A 17,781-nucleotide genomic window follows, 5' to 3' on the forward strand; every position below is an offset into this window, starting at 1 on the left:
ACCGAAGAGGCAATCGGGTTCTGAGGTGAATTGTTTGCCTTTTATGTTTTGGCGTCGGGTGAATAGTTGATCAATTGCAGGGTGTGAAGTTAGTAGATTAGGCCGGTCCCAATATAGAGCGCACCTTCGCTTTGTTTTGAAGGCTGCCATGTATCAGAGGAAGCCGGAAAGGGAATATGCTTTGCACGAACCTTGCTCTTGACAGCCAGGAACGCAGTCTGGACCGCTGGCCAAGCTGCAACACAGCGAGCCACCAAATCGACTATTGGGTTGTCCCTGCAGCCCGGAACCCAATTCACCAGTCGAACCCGGAGCCTGGAGTGACAGATCACACCACAGACGATAGCTCTCCAATGCCTCCCGGCAGATTTGCAATTCAGCGCACCGTGCACAGAAACAGCAGCTTTGGTGTATTATTAGCGAGGCACGAACCTCTCAGCGCGCGGGAATCCAGGTGTCGTGCTGGACACGTCGCGCGCAGTGCAGAGTAACTGCATGGGAACCAGGGGTGGCCGTAGGACATTGCGCACTCGTATAAAGCAATGAGATGGAAGCTCGAGATGACGAACTGCTGGTAATCTCCCGACAAGCGTTTCTGTGCTGCGCTGCTTTCTTGTCCGCCACTCACTGTGTGTGAACACCTGGTAGGTAGATCGACCACACAATGGCAGCCCTGTGGTTTCAGGTAGCTGCCTTAGCGGCCTTGGCTGTGTCTGTGTCATTGGCGAGGAACATTTCTCCGAGTCCAGGTCACCAAGACGCGGTTCAGTCGCTTCCTGCGTGCACGGAGTTGAATACCAGGAAGTCGTGGTAAGTCCCCCCTGGGGAAATGTGGACTGTGCAAGCGCGGTAACCGGAGTAGGAACGCGTTGACAAATCTGGAGAAGCTGGGTAAGTGAGACGATCTGGCTACCTAATTGGGCAAACTAGACGGCGAAGAGTTGATTGACTGACGAGTGACGACCGCGAGCGAAGAGTATCTGCGGGCCGAACGATGCCTGATGCACCACCCACCGCTGCTTGGGACGGTCGAGGACGCGCAGACACTCTGGGACGAGCTGCACCACATTCACATCTGGCAGGGCAACTACATCCATTTTGTTGGGCATTTCCTGCCGTGGCATCGCTACCTCGTGCGCACCCACGAGGTGCTGCTGCAGACGCTGTGCGGGTACAACGGGGCGCAACCATACTGGGACGAGCTTGCAGATTATGAGTCAGCTCCACTACACGAAGCGGCGATCTTTGACCCGGTGTTTGGCTTTGGCGGAAACGGGATTGGTGGTAAGCACAGAGTTTAAGCTCGCGAGACTTGTCGTTGGACCCCTGCTGGCCTGACATGCATTGAGTTTGTTGCTGACGCGTTGATGTTGATGCTGATGTTGTGTGGACCAGATGACGCTAGTGTTCGAGACGGTCCTTTCCGCGATACCACCCTGCACATCCGGGCTCACTCGGCCAACACCGACTACTGCCTGAGTCGCAACTTCAGCCAGGAGAACTTCGCCTGGGCTCGCCGGAGCAACATCGAGGACTGCTTTGCAGAGGCCAAATACGAGGAGGCCTGGGCATGCTACAACACGTATCCGCACTCGGCGGGGCACGCAGCGGTCGGGGGCGTGGTGAGACAACCCTGATGAATTGCGGAGATTCTGTTACTTAAATGCCGGAATTTTTCCGGGGACGATGGAGATGGACGGGCTAACCCGGGTCTTGGTGTTATTCTAGATGTTCGACCCGACCGAGAGCAATGGCGACCCGATCTTCTACCTTCACCACGCATACCTGGACCGGCTCTGGTGGCAGTGGCAGCTGGCGGACCAGCCGGGCAGGTATTCTGACATTGGGGGCGTAAATGTGCCGCCGCAGGAGACGCTGGACACGGTTGGCTTGTCGCCACCGAGTGCAACGCTGGTGGATTATAGCGGTGACCCGGGCAATCAGACCACCCTGGCGCATGTCCTGTGGGTGAGCGGCATCCTGCCGAACGTGACGGTTGGGGAGGTGATGGAGCTTGCAGGGGATGTCATTTGCGCGATATACGAGTGAGGCCCAAACCTTGGATCTTCCCCAGGTTACCACATCGTGTGTAATTTGGCGTGAGGTTGGGGAACATGGAGAAGGTGGACCGGCTGGAGAAAAGTTCAAGTAACAGAATTTGCTATCTGCACCTTATCTGGGTGGGCGTCTTTCTCTGGGCCCATTGCTGTTTTCCTCGTGCTTCCAGAACCGCCGAGCCACCCGTCCCTAGCCAAGTCCGGCTAGTGCAGGGCGCACTGTAGTCCCATTGGCCGGCGCACCCGATAAGCCCCTCGTAAGCGGCCAGCCAAGTGCGCGCCACAACGCTTGTTAGTCACAGAAACTGAATCTTCAGCCAATCACTGCCGCGCTGACTCGAGGTGGCCAGTCTTTCCCTTTTCGGACAGCAAAATCCGGCAGCGGTTTCCACACTTTCCACACTTTCCACTCAACGTTACACTTCGCGCGTGCACGCCAGATTCTCTCTTAATATCCTCATCTTCCCTCTCTCCCCCTCACTGCTTCACTCCTCCATCACCCCCCAACCTCTCCTGCCTCTCCGTCCTTCCACTCGCCTCACTCGCCCCAACATGGCGTCCTCTACAGATATCTCCGACATGGAGGGCAAGAAGGTCGCCTTCCCTGCCGGCGAAAAGCCCGCAGACTCCAACCTGCCGCAGTACGATGGCGACCTCGTGGCGGAGATGAGCGAGCGAGAGAGGACCGTCTACGAGCACGGTGTTGAGAAATTCAACCGCCTGGGCTGGAAGCGACTCACGATCGTTCTCATTGTCGAGGCCATTGCCCTCGGTAGTCTGTCTCTTCCCTCCACTTTTGCCACACTCGGCATGGTCGCTGGCGTCATCTGCACTGTCGGCCTCGGAATGCTCGCGATCTACACATCATACGTTGTCGGCCAGGTCAAGCTGAAATTCCCTCTCGTCCACCACTATCCCGATGCCGGGAAGCTGCTCTTTGGCCGATTTGGTCCCGTCATGGGCCGCATTGGCTTTGAGGTGATCAATTTCATGCTTATTCTGCAACTGCTCTTCTTGACCGGCTCACATACGCTGACCGGCGCCATCGCGTGGATCGACATCACCCAGAGCGGCATCTGCTCTGTTATTTTCGCTGTTGTTTCTGCCATCATCCTTTTCCTACTCGCCGTCCCCCCCAGCTTCACTGAGATGGCGATTCTCGGCTACATTGACTTTGCGTCTATTATCATCGCCATTGGTATCACCATCATCGCCACGGGTGTTGAGAGCACCAATGCCCCCGGTGGCCTGGCTGCTGTGGAATGGTCTGCCTGGCCCAAGGAGGGCACAACCTTTGCTGATGCATTCATCGCCCTGACCAACATTATCTTCGCCTACAGTTTCGCCATGTGCCAGTTCTCCTTCATGGATGAAATGCACACCCCGAAGGACTACGTCAAGTCTATCTGGACGCTCGGTCTGACCGAAATCGTCATCTACACCGTCACTGGAGCTGTTGTCTACGCCTTTGTTGGTCAAGAAGTCGAGAGCCCTGCGCTTCTGTCTGCCGGCAGTCTGATGAGCCGCATTGCGTTCGGTGTTGCTCTGCCCGTCATCTTTATCAGTGGATCTATCAACACCGTCGTTGCGGGACGTGTTGTCCACGGCCGCATCTTCAAGGACTCCCCCATCCGCTTCATCAACACCACGATGGGCTGGGTTACATGGCTGGCCATCATTGCCGTTGGCACCGTCATCGCCTTCATTATCGCCGAAATCATTCCCTTCTTCAATGACTTGCTGTCCATTTCCTCGTCACTCTTCATCTCCGGCTTCACCTTTTACTTCCCTGCTCTCATGTGGTTCATGCTCATTCGCGAGGGCCCTTGGAACTCGCCCAAGAACCTGGCGCTCGGCGCGCTGAACGTGGTCTGTTTTATCATCGGTGTTTTGACTCTCGTGGCTGGTACCTATGCGAGTGTCAGCGACATTGTAAGTTTTGAAATTTGCCTCTGTCGTTCAATGGGAAACATTGCTAATTATTTTCTTTCTAGATCGACAAGTATAATACGGGCTCAGTCCGGGGTGTCTTCAGCTGTGCTAAGCCCAACTAAGTTATGATTCTGCTGCATTTACCATGTTTCTAAGAGCGTGTTGATGCATTTTCTCCTGGTGCTTCACGGAGTTCCATTCGACGTATATTTTATTAGCAGGCTGCCGGCCCAGAGTGTATAGTACTGCATTTCAATTCAATTTTCAACAAGTCACCATGCATGATGCCTTGTAGCACGTGCCTTGATATTTATATTATCTGACAGCTCAAGCATGTCAGTTTATTAAATTACTTTTATTCCAACTTTTCTCCGGAAATATCTTCCCTCGAAATCCCACTCCTGTCACACATAGCCCTAAATATCCCATCCTCCCTCTCCCACAGCCTCAACGGTGAGTCCATTTCCGCGATGGACCCCTGATCCATAACACAAATCCGATCGTAGTGAATAATCGTGCGCAGCCGGTGCGCAATACACAGCAGCGTCTTCCCCTGGAATCCCCGCGCCATTGTCTCCTGGATCTGCTGATCCGTCGCAAAGTCAACAGACGACGTCGCCTCGTCGCAGATGATTATCCTCGCGTTGCGCACCAGTGCACGCGCGAGAGCCATCAGCTGTCGCTGACCAAGCGAGAATGTTAACCCTTCTTCGTCGACGGCGGTATCGAGTGTTAATTTCGTGCCTGTGCCGGTACCGGCACCGCTGTCTTTGATTTCTGGATCGAGATCGAGATCTGGATTTGAATTTGAAGCTGGGGTTGAGGGAGAGTCAACGAGACGCGCCTGCCGTAGGGCATCCCATAGTTCGAGATCGGTGTGTTCGTTAAACGGATCCAAGTTCGAGCGAATACTACCGCGGAAGAGCGTTGGGTCCTGTGGGATAATCGCGAGTCTGGAGCGGAGGTCCTGGAGCCCGATCTTCGCGATGTCGACGTCGTCGATTGTGATCGTTCCTGCTGATAGCTCTGTTAGGCGGAACAGCGCGGACATGATGCTTGACTTTCCGGCGCCGGTGCGCCCGACTATCCCGATGCGTTCGCCGCCAGTTATATGCATGCTGAGGTTCTTGAGGACGAGGGGAAGGTTTGTGCGGTAGCGCATTGCGACGTCGGAGAAGGTGATTTGGCCCGTTTGTGGCCAGGTTGGTGGGACCTGGGTTGATGTGTGCAGGGGCGCTTCTTCTTCGAGTTGCGTGCCGTAGTAGTGTAAGCGTTCGGTGGCGTTCATGTTGTTTTCGACCTCGGCGAGCTGCCGCACGGTGAATTGGAGCATTTGGGCGATGGCGAGGATGTAGCTGAGTACGAGACCGGAGATGCTCGGGGAGACGTCGAAACGGGATGTTACGACGAGGATTCCCGTGACGAAGACGAGGAGGACGGCGACGGCATCGAGGCGCGTGCTTAGCCAGCGCTGGTTCGAGAAGGTGAGGAAGTAGGCGCCGTTCATGAGGTCGATGGAGGAGCGGAGACTGTCTCGGAATTGGTCTTGGACGCCGTATGCGCGGATTGAAGCTGCGCCGGCGATGGCTTCGCTGAAGCGGGCGTAGACGGCCGAGCGGAGGAGGGATTCGTGGCGCTTGAGCTCGCGCGCGGACGCCCGGTAGTAATTACTGGACATGAGGAAGAGGATGAACAGTAGTGCGAGGGCAATGGCGAAGTAGTAGTAAAAGACGATGATGAGGATCATAACGGAGATGATCATTGTGATTGTAATGGCGTACATGCGCATTGCGTCGCAGAGCTCGCTGTCCATGACTTGGATGTCCTTGGAGAAGCGGTTCGTGATACGGCCGAGAGGTGTAGTGTCGAAGAAGGACATAGGCGCACGCAGCACCCGGGCCATGGCGAGCTGGAGCATCGTCCTGCTCGCATTCGTCCCGGCCGTAGTCATGTAGGTGGAAAAGGCAAACATCGATATGGCGGTCCCGGCGCCTAGAGCGGCGTAGATTCCAATGTACTCCCCTGTCGAGAGACTTGGATAGTGATCGGACGTCCAGTAGGAGAGCCACAGGTTCGACCACACGCTAACGACGTTGGATAGAGCGAGTAGGAACAAGATGGCAACAGCATTGAAGTATCCGAAGCGGCCGGAGGCTCGGATGTATGCTTTCCACACAGCCCACCCTACCGAGTCAGTGGCTTTCTCTTCTCGTTGCATCAGGGCAGGCGCGGGTTTGGCGGGCTTCTGTTCGACCTGCTTCTCTGTGTCATCTTCTACTTCTGCGGCGGCTTCTTCCGCATCCTCTTTGGTGTCTTGCGACGCCGTCGAGATGAGAGCTTTGAAAACGTCGTTGTCGCGAGAAAGCTCGTCAAATGTCCCGACGGAATGTATGCGTCCTTCGTCCATGACAACGATGCGGTCGCAGCGACTGAGCACATGCAGTTGATGTGTGGCCAGAATCCGGCAGCGCCCTTTCAGCAAGCCACAGATAGCCTTGTCCATGATATGGCGGCCGACATGGGCGTCGACGGCGGACAGTGGGTCGTCGAGGAGCACCAGCCCAGCATTGAAGTAGATGGCGCGGGCGATATTCAGCCGCTGTTTCTGTCCTCCAGAGATTGTAATTCCGCGCTCTCCAATCTCGGTCATATCGCCGTTGGGCAGGATTTCGAGGTCGGGCTCCAAGGCGCAGGCCTCGATAACCTGATCGTACCACTCCTTCTTATAGTCTCGACCGAACAGGATATTACTTCGAAGGGGTGCATTTTGGACCCAGGTGTACTGAGGACAAAATGCACGCGACGTGCTCAAATGAGCAGTGCCATCAGTTAGACGCATGTCGCCGGCCAAGGCAGACAACAGAGAGCTCTTTCCAGAGCCAACAGTGCCAATTACAGCGATAAGCTCGTCTCGTTGTATATCCATAGTTAGTTCGCGTAGTTGGAATGGCTCCCCCGACTCCCCTGTGGGTTTCTCAGTGGGTTCTTGCTTTCGTTTCTCGAGACCGGCCTTCTTTTCTGCCTGATCGGCTTCCTTATCTGCGGCCATGCGTTCCCAGGTGAAAGACGCACCATCCATTTTGATAGCTTCGGACATGTTCTCATCCCGCTGAATATCATCCTGCTGCTCTTCCGCCGCGATGAACTCCTGAATGCGGTTCAGGGCTGTCCAAGCATCGGTGACCTGGCCAATAACCAGAGGAAGCAGATTGAGTGGTAATCGGAGCGAGTTGAATAGGGCCAAAGACGAAAAGATCGGGGCGGGATCCAGGGTATGGTTCGACAAAGCATAGGTGATGAATGCCAGCATGGACGCAAAGACAGGGATCGCCATGGAAATACACAACATACCGTTTCGCACTGCTAGCAAGGTTTGGACAGACCGGATCTCCCGTCGGCGAATCTGCTTTAGGCGATCCAGGAAGCTGCTCTCCCAACCAAAGAACTTGACGAACCGCACGCCCTGCAGGATTTCCTGCGTTAAAGAGACACGCTGGTCGGTCAGCTTGTTAATGCCCCCGCGTAGCTTGAACAGGAAGCGCGCGGCGTAGGTGAGAAGTGGGATTCCAATGACTATCAGGGCATATCCTGCTAGAGAGCTGTAGCCAAGATTGACCAGGAGCAGGACAAGGGTGATGATGATAGAGATCGGGGCCGTCCAAATCATGTGGAACATTCCGCAAGCCAGGTTAATGCGATCGACATCGATACTCATCAGGGAAACGATGCGACCGTTTCCCCATCCCTTTCCATCAGTTGGCCGTGGGCCAGGTTGTTTCAGCGCTTGATCTTTGGCGGCAGTCAGCTGCTTGACTGTCTCTAGTTCCTCCGGCGACTGAGCACTGCCAGCCTTGGCCCGACCTGAGATTCTCATAGCCTTATTGAAGATCTGGAGAATGAGGACGGTGCGTATCTGACCCCCGACCATCTGGCCGTGATACAGAAAATGGCTGGTAGTGATATTCTGCAGGGCTTGCATGACGGTGATACCAACGACGAAGCCGATGCCGCGGCCGATATGCGGGGCGGGGTGTCCGGAATGTTGGGCGACATACGCGTCGGTCGCGAATTCAATCAGATAGCGAGTGAGATACGGGGTGAAGACTACCAACAACGAGGCGAGCAGACGGCAAACACCGCCAAGGATGAACTCGAAGCGGAAGGTGTCGTACAGGGCCCAGAGCAGTGGGCGCTTCGACCCAGCGGTTGTCCTCCGGTCCAGGGCATCGTCCAAGCGTTTGGAAAGTAGCTCGGCCCGGCGATTGGGGTTCACGGTCCAGATGTCTTGCAGCTCGAGAGTTCGGAGATAGCCGACCTGAGATCGTTAGCTTGGCGGGGAACAATTGAACAGTGCGCGCAGTCAATATACTCACCTTCATCAACGGTGACATCCACTGGAAAATGAGCTGGCTGAGGAACGAAGCGCCATATTCGCGGGAAACAGTGCGTTCCTCAGGAACGGGAGGGATCTTTTGCAATCGCAGGGGATTGAGGGTGAAGCGGCGATACCATTTCTTCTTCTTCGGTGGATCGCTGCTTTCTACATCGCTGGATGCCGAGTCGGCTGTTCTCGTGCGGTGTTGCTTCTCGCCATCGCCGTCGCCCGCTGCGATGCTGGGGTCATGGGAAGCCCGCATCGTCAAACTTCAGCTCCCCTCATCGAGAGAGAAGAGACAAGAAAATAAAGTGAAAATGAGTGACGAGAATGAGTCGACGCCGCAAGGGCGGAGCTAGCGGGGATAAGAATGCCGACTTGCCGCGCTGACTAATTTCCACTATAAGTAACGAGTTAGTTAATTATATGATCTCTCTTGTGTTGTTATCTTTGAGACGAATACGATGGCCCGCGGAGGGATAGCGAGGACTACTCCGTACAGAAGGAGACACGGAACCCGGACTCGATAGTGATCTGCGAGATGGCTGACGCGCCGGTGCTTTTTGTGCGACAGTATAAAACCGAGCACATGAAGACATTTCGTGGCCAGAGGACGGTGTACATCGGCGATCCTCACAGTCGATCGATGTCTCCACCAGCAGTAGGCGCATATCCGACAGCCCTGCGCGGCTGTGTGAATTAACTTAGGTAGCCCAGAGGTTTAGGGAGCAACGATGCCAGAGTAGCCTCCCGGCTGCACCTCGGCATTTCGACACCTTCGAATATTTATATACCGAGCCCGCATATATGCTTGTGCTGGTGTAACGATAAAACTGCGAAGCCGGATAAATGGCCGACAGAATATACCAGCCGAGGCTATATGATCAGACAGTAGTAAGAGCACTGCCTGGTTTATAGCAGCAACCCTGGAAGGGCAACAAATCCAGGACCCCTAGACCACCTGGCAGGACCTGGATCTGACTGTCTTCCTACAGAAGATCGCCCGTACAGCCCCAAGCTCCTCGCAGCTCAAGAGCGGACTGGCGTCATGATCAACCGCCAAGCCGGGCGGCGCACCAACATTCCCAACAGGTCTGTCGAACCGTCAGAAGGGCGAGAGCTGTTTGGCCTTCAATCTTCAGGCACTGGGACTTCAGGCTTCCAGCCAAGAGCTCCGCCACTCCCAGCAGCTATGCGGTCATACCTCGTATTCGTGGTCTGAAGGTATAAATGGGCTTCTTCTTGTTCTCAGTCAGACTCATTGTAAATTATCTACTGCAGCCAAATCTGAATTTACGAAGCATTATTAAATATCCAAAATGAAGTTCACGCCAGCCCTCTCCCTTGGCCTCTTCGCCTCCAGCTCCCTCGCGGTCAGCGTTACCCAGATTATGAAGGGCGGAGGAACCAACGACCTCCAGATCCAGACCGATGGAACCTGCATCGACCTGTTCCAGGGGTATGTGTTTAATCTTGTCGATGGATTAGGAGTAACTAACGAACTTAGCACATACGGCGCCCGTCTGAACGGCGGAGTCACGGGAACCAAGTGTCGCTTCTGGGTGTATGTTCTTCAATCACCTGCAATTGTGCGACCTGTCTGCTAATAGAGATTAGTGATTCGGGATGCAGTGGCCCGGAAATTGGGACTATTTCGACCCAGAATCCAGAGGTGGAAATGTCTGACGGCGCGAATGGCATCAAGTGCTCCGTGCCTGGCAGTGACTAGATTACCCAAGTGGATGTCTCTAGGGAGTACCTATATATTGCCAATGGATTCAATAGAATTGAGAATATATGACGTATCGGATAGTCTTGTATACCGTACTTAGTCTGCCACCATTTTGATCGGCATGGCGTGACAGCCCGATCGCATTAATGCAGGTACATATTGATATATCAGATTGGCCTAGGTACTACCTTAAATAACCAGCATCAGTTCGATGCCGACTACTTCATAGGCCATGCTCATAAAATAGTGCGTGGTACGATAGATCGATGGTTAAGACAGGAAAGAGCAACCGACTCGATCGCTCTTTCCGAAGATGAGTAGGATGTATTGGATTGCCTGATCGAGAAGGCATGACAACCAACATTAGGAAGGCGCGATCAACACCGGGCATCTCCAGGACAACCTCCTGTACCTGCCTGAACAGTTGTTATCATATCAGGAAAGTGCACCTGAGGGTTCTTCTAAAAGGAATTGGCCACATCATCTCAGATCCGGACATATGCAGAGATACATCGTTTGGTTACACCCGATGAAGGAGATATTGTTCGAGAAGGTAAAACGGAAAGGCAGGTTCTATAATATACCGCGGTCTAGCTCTATCGTTCGTAAAATCTATCTAAGCACCCGTCCCACCCTCAATGGTCACGATCCACTGTTAATCAATTGCATTTTGAAAGTGGACTTTGCTTTGAGCAACGTGTCAATCACAAGGCCAACTGTTTCTGGTTGAAGCTCCTCGAGGACGAGCGTGCTGGATGCCGAACGTCGTGTATCAGTCGTACTCGGTGTCTCTGGAAGACTGCCGTTAGGAAGGCTTGTGTGATAACCTTCGTCAGAAGAGGTGGACATTCCGGGAGACACGCAATTTAGACCGCCGAGTCGTTCATCGAATACCGGCCAGCCCTGATTGCCGAATACAATATTTGAATCGGGGATATCGGGGAGGGAAAGCGTAGACGGGCTATTGGAAATGGACGGCGGAAGATCGGTTACGAGTGGCACATTGAGAGGAGGAGTACTTATATTATTAGCGCCCGAGTAGTAGGGGGTGGCGACAAATGATAGATCAATATCTGGAGTTAGGATATCTATCGGATTTATATGCACTTCAGCCAGACCGTCATCAGCGTGCTGACCTGATGCCGGAAGTGCATGACGGCGACTCAGTATCACATATCTTGTATAAGTTAGTCCGCCGACCTACTACAGGGAGACAGACAACACCCACCGGTTCTTGATATCAGTTGTGGATCGGCTGGGGAAATATTGTCGTCCGACATCCTTCCAGTCACGACCAATATTTTGAACGGCGCCTATCAAAATGGAGTCTTCCTCGTTGGACCATGGGGTTCGTTTCACGTTCGGATCAAGAGAGTGATGCCATCGTTTCGCACATTCTATAGCACAGCTTGTTAGACTCTAGGTATTGAGTTGAGCAAGGAATACGTACGGTCAGGCTGACGAGTGACAACGATCTCTGCCACCCTTGTCCACCTGATATGCGTAGCATATTAGCTGAGTAGCCCGAAATTGTGAGGAACGGCCCTCTACATACTGGAAGCTAAACATAGCCACTCCTTTGCGCAGGAGGTGGTCCTCCGCGGTGCTCCAGGTGCCTTTGCGGCTGCTTGAGCTGATCTTCGTCCATCGCTTGCGGCAGTCTTTATTGGATCTGCCGGGGAGGCTGTCTGCAATAACACTCCATTTCATGGCTCCTTGGTCTCCTCCAACATCCACTGGAAGCTTTGTGAGTAGAGATCTAGCTAGATGGAATGTCATGAGCATGAGTACGTACGCTGTGCCCTGACCTCTTGTTGAAGGAGTCGGTCTTCTTCCTGAGTCCACCAGCGGCGCGTACTCGGACTATCGCTCATATTGTGGAAACTGGGGGCATGGAAAGCACAAACGTGTGATATGGCATTTGCGTTTAATTTAGGAAGCACAGAAAAGCACCTGGTTCTTCCGCCGCCAACTTAAATATCCAGCCCCGAGAAGAAATGCGTCAAGGCTGAATAGCTTACATGGGGTAAGCAGCTGTGGAATTGCCAAGGGTGGTACGAGTGGCATAGGCACCCAACTCCACCAACCACGCGGTTCCATGCCAGCAAAAGCTCTGGTTGCACTGTCGAGAAAGAGATCTTATCACAGCGTGAACGACCCAGCTGCTGTATCCAGAGGGTATGGTGAGATCAGCCGAGGGGCGTCGTAAACGCAGTTTGTATGGCTGACTGCTATCTCGGGCTGAAAGGAAGGGCATTGTTTGGGGTTAGCCATGGTGGCACTGGCTTCTGGCCTTATACAGGGGGCTTTACTGGTTCATATATGACACCCATGGGCTGTGCCGAGGCTTCATGCGAGATTCCCTCTGAAATATATACCAATGGATACATAAGCCCATAGCGAATGTAATCGAAAAGAGCATTATGTGCTGGTTCACTGCTGTGCCTCTTACCAAGGGTTTGGCCTACCACTCACGGACCTGTCCGAATGGCCGGTGTTACATAGTGGAGAGATAATATGGGATATTGTCCTAATACTTATCAGCTCCGTGCGGCCTGGTGAGTTTTGGGCCTGAGCCGGGATCTGGGTATGCTTATATGCTTAGAGTTTAAGGCTGATATCTCGAACCACTACCAACATGGACGCATGACAAAGGCTCCAGATAAGATACGATGAGACGAATGGACACCACTCGAACTCCCAGTTCCATTATTTTACAATAACGGGATAGCAACGGAGGGTGTGTCGTTGCTGTGCTGTCCTCCCCTCGGCGAGCAGTAAGCGCAGCGCCCAGCCCAGGTGAGAATCCTCCAGCCTTTAATTCAATGTCTGATTCGTGGGGATCCATCCGGCCAAGATCATACATTGTGTTTGCCGATTCTCACTGTGTTGACGTTCAGACTGCCCGGACCTTGAGGGTCTCGTTCACTGGATGAGCTGCAGCAGGATTTTGAATAATGCCCGACTATGCCCGATTCCGACAAAGACAATGACGAATTGTCTACCGGGAATAGATTCCTTGACCTGGCGAGGCTGAGGCAGTCAATATTGATACCCCGGATGCAACCACGTATTCCTATTCTTGTGTAGTACTCGTACGCCTCACAAAGCACTCTTAACAACCTTAACCATGCTCCGGCTGTTCGAGACCTCGTTCGCCTTGAGCCGGCCTGCTTCACCAGGCCAATGAGCTCAATCGGTGTCCTATGAATCTCATCTATGATGGCCAGGCCGCAGCAATGAGGGAGTCACATGTAATCGCCCATAGCTGGCGCCAGTTACCAGCAAACTTCAACCGTACAACTATTCCTTGGGATGGTTTGCTGAATAAATCTGGCGTGAATCCTGTGTAACATGTCGAAGCTTCATGTATGCAGCTATTGGATGGAGCACGGATTGCCAATATCAGCCAAACGTCATTACCATGCGCCGCTGGGACCGGAGTATACGAGCCCACACCGCCACCAATATCCACAAGGGCGTTCTCGCCAATGCCCCCAGGAACCCTGCTGCCTTCGGTGGTACGTAACCTATTTCTATGATCATATGCCAGTCCACTTTATCACCCCATCCATGTTATTGGACAGTAGTTCGTGAGTTGTGGAGTTAATCTACAGCTTGGGACACGGAGGCTTCCTGCCAGCAACTCGCGAGCATCTAATAGAAAGCGTACCATTCTCAGTAGTTTCAAAACTATATCAACAGGTAAATACTGTCTAGAACAAACAATGAAACGACAGTCAATCAATGGAGTACAGCTCCAGCGCGTGATGTCAACGCTGCAGCTATTCCTTGAAATGGACTGGCTTTCCCACATCCGTAGTGACGCGAAGGCTGAGCAGATCCGGTCGAGAATAATGTCCCACAAGATCCAGGTTATGCTTCGCCACTGCCTTATCATGCAGATTAATTTCAGCATACAGAATAACCTCCTCCCCAGGTGCCGGCGCCTCAACCAGAGGCGTCCCCTCGGGCCCATAAATCATCGAGAAGCCACCACTCGGTGTCGTGGCATAGGAAAAGTTCTCCAGACGACATTTCTGGCGATTCTTCTCCGTCAGCACCTGCGTGCATACCAGGACAAAGCAGGCTCCTTCAAAAGCCATGGTCTGGGAAAGGGTCGAGTTTAGGCCCGGTGTTATCTGGTAGGTCCAGGGTTGGCCTGGAGGCATGTCCCAGATGAGCGGCCAGCTTGCGACGTGAATGTCGACGTCCTGCGAGTATTCATAGTACCGGAGCAGGGTCTGGGTGTGTTCCCAGCAGTTCAGGCCGCCGATGTTGCCGAATGGCGAGGCGACGACTGTCTTTAGGGAGTCTGCTTGGCCGTCTCCCCAGTAGGCTCGCTCTACGTGCGTGGGCTTGATCTTTCGGCGGTGGTGCACGATAGTTCCTGTTGGGTCGATGAAAGACTAGATTATGAGGTTCTTATTAGTGCTGTAGGTGTCTGAGAGTGCAAGGCTTCATACCTGCGCGATGTAGAGTGTTCCTCTGTAGCGCTCGCTGTATCCGAGGACAACAAATATGCCGGCGTCTCTCACGGCGGCGCGAATTCGATCCATCTGCTCAGATTCTCTTTCGAGAGAGTTGCGGAAATACTCGTCCATGAAGGCAGCGTTTTCGACTGGGGAATTCGCCCAGATGCTCCTTTGGATCTTACTTAGCCAAAGCGCATAGTCGGGTGGTACGGTATGATATGGTCGCAACCTACCATGGATAGCCAGGAATAAAGACCTCGGGAAATCCCAAGACGTTCGCTCCGTTGGATGCAGCGTCTTCGATATAGGCGATTGTCTTGGTGACGCCGGCTTCGAGGTCGTTCCATTCGGGCTCAGCCTGAACGGCGGCAACCTTGATGGTTTTTGCAGACATGATGAGTTTGGAATAGTCGAATGAATCAATAGAGATGGTGTTGAGATGAAGATGGCGAGGAAGGGTAGGAGGGGTAATTTATAGCTGTATGCACCCTGTTGATATCCCTGCTGATATCCCTGTTGATATCCGGATACTTGATATCCGCCCCGCAACCCCAACTTCGCCGGGTATCAACCATCCGCTCCCTCAATCCGGAACACTGATATCCAGATTGAAGATCATGCCTAGAATGTCACGCGACCTGTTGATCATGTTCGATAAGTGTGAATGGCCTCGAAGCTTACTCGGCTTCTTATCAGAAATTAAGTTTTCTCCGCACCAGGATATCCGGTTACTCAATATCCAGAGGTAAATCGATGGCTCCGTGATAGAAGTAATGGTAGCTGTATTGTTTTCTCGTATGTATAAAGTGCGCCTTCTATCTAGTTTAGTGAGTAACTTGAAGACAAAGAATTGGTAAGAAAAAATGACACAGACACAAGCGAAGTTCACATTCGCCCATTTGGCAGTGAGTCCCATGAAGCATCAACAGCAAGTCCCAAGATCTAACTCTGAAACAGATAGCCCTTCCTCTTTGCCTTGGCAGTATCTCCTATGGATATGATTTCAGCATCATCACCACCACTGTGGGCCAGCCCACTTGGTATGCTTATATGGGTCTGACACTGGATCCCACAGACGCGGAGCTATACGCCTATACCAACCGTATGACCGGTACTGTGTTTGGCCTATTTTCAGCGGGTGCAATATTCGGTTCACTGTTTGTCAGTTGGCTGTGCGATGCCTACGGACGTAAAATGAGTCTTTTGGTAGCGGCATTGATTAACATCGTCGGAGGAGCTTTACAGACTGGCTCTGTCCATATCGGCATGTTCATTGTCGCGAGATTCGTCACAGGGTTTGCTGCAGGTATTTCCCAGCCATCTCTGGAACTAGCATTCAGATTATTTAACCACTCCGTCTGTTAGCAATGCTTGTTACTCTGGTTCCCTTATACGTGGCTGAGGTAGCACCGCCCGCAACTCGTGGGCTCTTAGTTGGCCAACATGGTATGTTTCACCAACGAAGCCTTCATTCAAAGTACATAGCGCTAACAGTCAAAGGTGGCTTCTTTCTGTTCGGATACACCATCGCAGCCTGGGTCGGGATCGGAGCATTCTTTTCGGAAAACGCACAGTTCAACTGGCGATTCCCACTAGCCCTACAGGTCCTGTGGCCAATCCTGCTGTGCTGCTTCCTCCCTAAGCTGCCCGAGTCCCCTCGTTGGTGTAAGTGTCCAAGAAGCACTGTCTATACCTACTACTTGGACTGACCAAGGGCCCTTTCTTCTATTGATCAGTGGTCAGCAAGGGAAGAACAGACGAAGCATGGAAAGTCATTTCAAGCCTTCACCATGACCCCAAAGACCCCTCCCAGCTGTTCGCCCGTGAGGAGCTACTGCAGATTACTTCGCAGTATGAAGCCGACACCGCGGCGTACGGAAAGGCCACCTTCATTGACATGTGGCGCAAACGGCATATGAGGAAGCGTATGCTTATCGGGAGTCTTATTATGTGGGCTTCCCAGGCGAATGGGGCTATTGTCATCTACAGTACGTAGTAACGCTCAACTCGGCTATCCCCTGGAGGTTATACTGACTGCTTTTCCAGGTAATATTGTTGGTTTAGTCACTGGTCTTGGATTCAGCGCGAGCGAGTCACTTCTACTCTCTGCGGGCTGGATTACTTGGGCTTGCGTGGGAAACTTTGCCAACGCATGGTTCCTCGATCGCCTAGGGCGGATTCGGAGTCTCCGTAAGACCTCCTTCCCTGTGTATTCCTAATGGTAGCAACTGACATAACTTCGTCAAAATGAAGTGATTGGAATCAGCGGCTGTGTGGTATTCGTCATTATCGAGGCCGCCATCGTTAAGAATTACGGCGCGTCATCGAATAAAGCAGCACTTGCAGCCGGGGTGGCCATGCTATTTGGGTTTATTACCTTGTGAGAATGATTATTTCGTCTTCATTAACTTGTCTTTTATTTTTCGGTGCTGACGGAGATCGATGTCTTAGCTATGGAGGATTCGTCGACACAACCGTCTACGTGTACTGCTCCGAGATATTCCCAACCCACGTCCGAGCCAAAGGCACAGGTTGGTGTCTGGCCATCTTCTTCCTCTCGACACTGCCCTTCCTCGAATCATCTACAGTTGGCTTTTCGACCATTGGATGGAAGTACTATCTTCTGTTCATCATCCTTCCGTCGGTAAATGTTCTTCTTTTGGCCTTGTTCTGTCCAGAGGTAAGCATGTCCCTTTCAGAATTTGTCACCCGCATTTGCCTGGTACGCTTTGTGCTAACTGGATACAGACGAGGGGCCTCTCCCTGGAAGAGATTAACGGATTGTTCGGGGACACCGTTGCTGTTAGGCTAACTCACCTTACCGCCGAGGAGAAGGATGTGCTTGATGCGCGTGTTCTGCGAGATGTGGGATGCATTGAGAGTGGAAGTGGCAGCGATGGTGCGGGTGAGGGTGAGACTCCTGATTCAAAGGGTAAAAGCTCCTTGAGCCTGAAGGCCTAAGTGGTCATAATCGTAGTGCGAAGAGTGGGTGGGAAGTTAGGGCATCAAGTGTCCTTATTATGGGAAGTTAATGGTGTTCATTCAACATGCCTGGGCCGGTACCATTCACCTGGATAGTACTTTATAATTCAACATACGGTCCCAGATATTTCAACGGGTAATCAAATACAAATAATGAGGTTAGGTATATTGGGTATATAATTCATCTTAGCTACCGGAAACGAAATAATAATCATAATGGATATTCGC

The 17,781-nt window shown here is 52.6% G+C and overlaps 7 protein-coding genes across 7 annotated transcripts; 4 read left to right on the plus strand and 3 right to left on the minus strand.

Moving 5' to 3' along the window:
* Nucleotides 1–664: 664 nt before the first annotated feature.
* Nucleotides 665–2,049, plus strand: APUU_51502S (tyrosinase family protein; the record flags this gene model as incomplete). The annotated part of the gene is made up of 5 exons (XM_041706617.1): nucleotides 665–810; nucleotides 863–891; nucleotides 976–1,284; nucleotides 1,396–1,622; nucleotides 1,729–2,049. 5 exons carry the CDS (start codon nucleotides 665–667, stop codon nucleotides 2,047–2,049), a joined length of 1,032 nt encoding a protein of 343 aa, XP_041558985.1.
* Nucleotides 2,050–2,609: 560 nt separating this feature from the next.
* On the plus strand, nucleotides 2,610–4,111 carry APUU_51503S (putative amino acid transporter; the record flags this gene model as incomplete). The annotated part of the gene is made up of 2 exons (XM_041706619.1): nucleotides 2,610–3,989; nucleotides 4,052–4,111. The coding sequence occupies 2 exons, from the start codon at nucleotides 2,610–2,612 to the stop codon at nucleotides 4,109–4,111; spliced, it is 1,440 nt and encodes a 479-aa protein (XP_041558986.1).
* Nucleotides 4,112–4,344: 233 nt separating this feature from the next.
* Nucleotides 4,345–8,626, minus strand: APUU_51504A (ATP-binding cassette transporter YOR1; the record flags this gene model as incomplete). Its single annotated transcript, XM_041706620.1, has 2 exons — nucleotides 4,345–8,304; nucleotides 8,363–8,626. The coding sequence occupies 2 exons, from the start codon at nucleotides 8,624–8,626 to the stop codon at nucleotides 4,345–4,347; spliced, it is 4,224 nt and encodes a 1,407-aa protein (XP_041558987.1).
* A 1,057-nt stretch (nucleotides 8,627–9,683) lies between these two features.
* APUU_51505S (uncharacterized protein) lies at nucleotides 9,684–10,093 on the plus strand (the record flags this gene model as incomplete). Its single annotated transcript, XM_041706621.1, has 3 exons — nucleotides 9,684–9,823; nucleotides 9,872–9,928; nucleotides 9,982–10,093. The coding sequence occupies 3 exons, from the start codon at nucleotides 9,684–9,686 to the stop codon at nucleotides 10,091–10,093; spliced, it is 309 nt and encodes a 102-aa protein (XP_041558988.1).
* A 645-nt stretch (nucleotides 10,094–10,738) lies between these two features.
* On the minus strand, nucleotides 10,739–11,970 carry APUU_51506A (SANT/Myb-like DNA-binding domain-containing protein; the record flags this gene model as incomplete). Its single annotated transcript, XM_041706622.1, has 5 exons — nucleotides 10,739–11,273; nucleotides 11,325–11,493; nucleotides 11,547–11,590; nucleotides 11,652–11,832; nucleotides 11,892–11,970. The coding sequence occupies 5 exons, from the start codon at nucleotides 11,968–11,970 to the stop codon at nucleotides 10,739–10,741; spliced, it is 1,008 nt and encodes a 335-aa protein (XP_041558989.1).
* Nucleotides 11,971–13,881: 1,911 nt separating this feature from the next.
* On the minus strand, nucleotides 13,882–14,965 carry NIT1_2 (carbon-nitrogen hydrolase family protein; the record flags this gene model as incomplete). The annotated part of the gene is made up of 3 exons (XM_041706623.1): nucleotides 13,882–14,505; nucleotides 14,563–14,740; nucleotides 14,805–14,965. The coding sequence occupies 3 exons, from the start codon at nucleotides 14,963–14,965 to the stop codon at nucleotides 13,882–13,884; spliced, it is 963 nt and encodes a 320-aa protein (XP_041558990.1).
* Nucleotides 14,966–15,434: 469 nt separating this feature from the next.
* On the plus strand, nucleotides 15,435–17,532 carry APUU_51508S (uncharacterized protein; the record flags this gene model as incomplete). Its single annotated transcript, XM_041706624.1, has 9 exons — nucleotides 15,435–15,476; nucleotides 15,529–15,877; nucleotides 15,937–16,017; nucleotides 16,072–16,236; nucleotides 16,308–16,559; nucleotides 16,618–16,761; nucleotides 16,825–16,951; nucleotides 17,023–17,251; nucleotides 17,320–17,532. 9 exons carry the CDS (start codon nucleotides 15,435–15,437, stop codon nucleotides 17,530–17,532), a joined length of 1,602 nt encoding a protein of 533 aa, XP_041558991.1.
* Between the last annotated feature and the right edge of the window lie 249 nt (nucleotides 17,533–17,781).

This window comes from Aspergillus puulaauensis, chromosome 5 (genome assembly GCF_016861865.1).
Source record: "Aspergillus puulaauensis MK2 DNA, chromosome 5, nearly complete sequence".
Taxonomy (NCBI): domain Eukaryota; kingdom Fungi; phylum Ascomycota; class Eurotiomycetes; order Eurotiales; family Aspergillaceae; genus Aspergillus; species Aspergillus puulaauensis.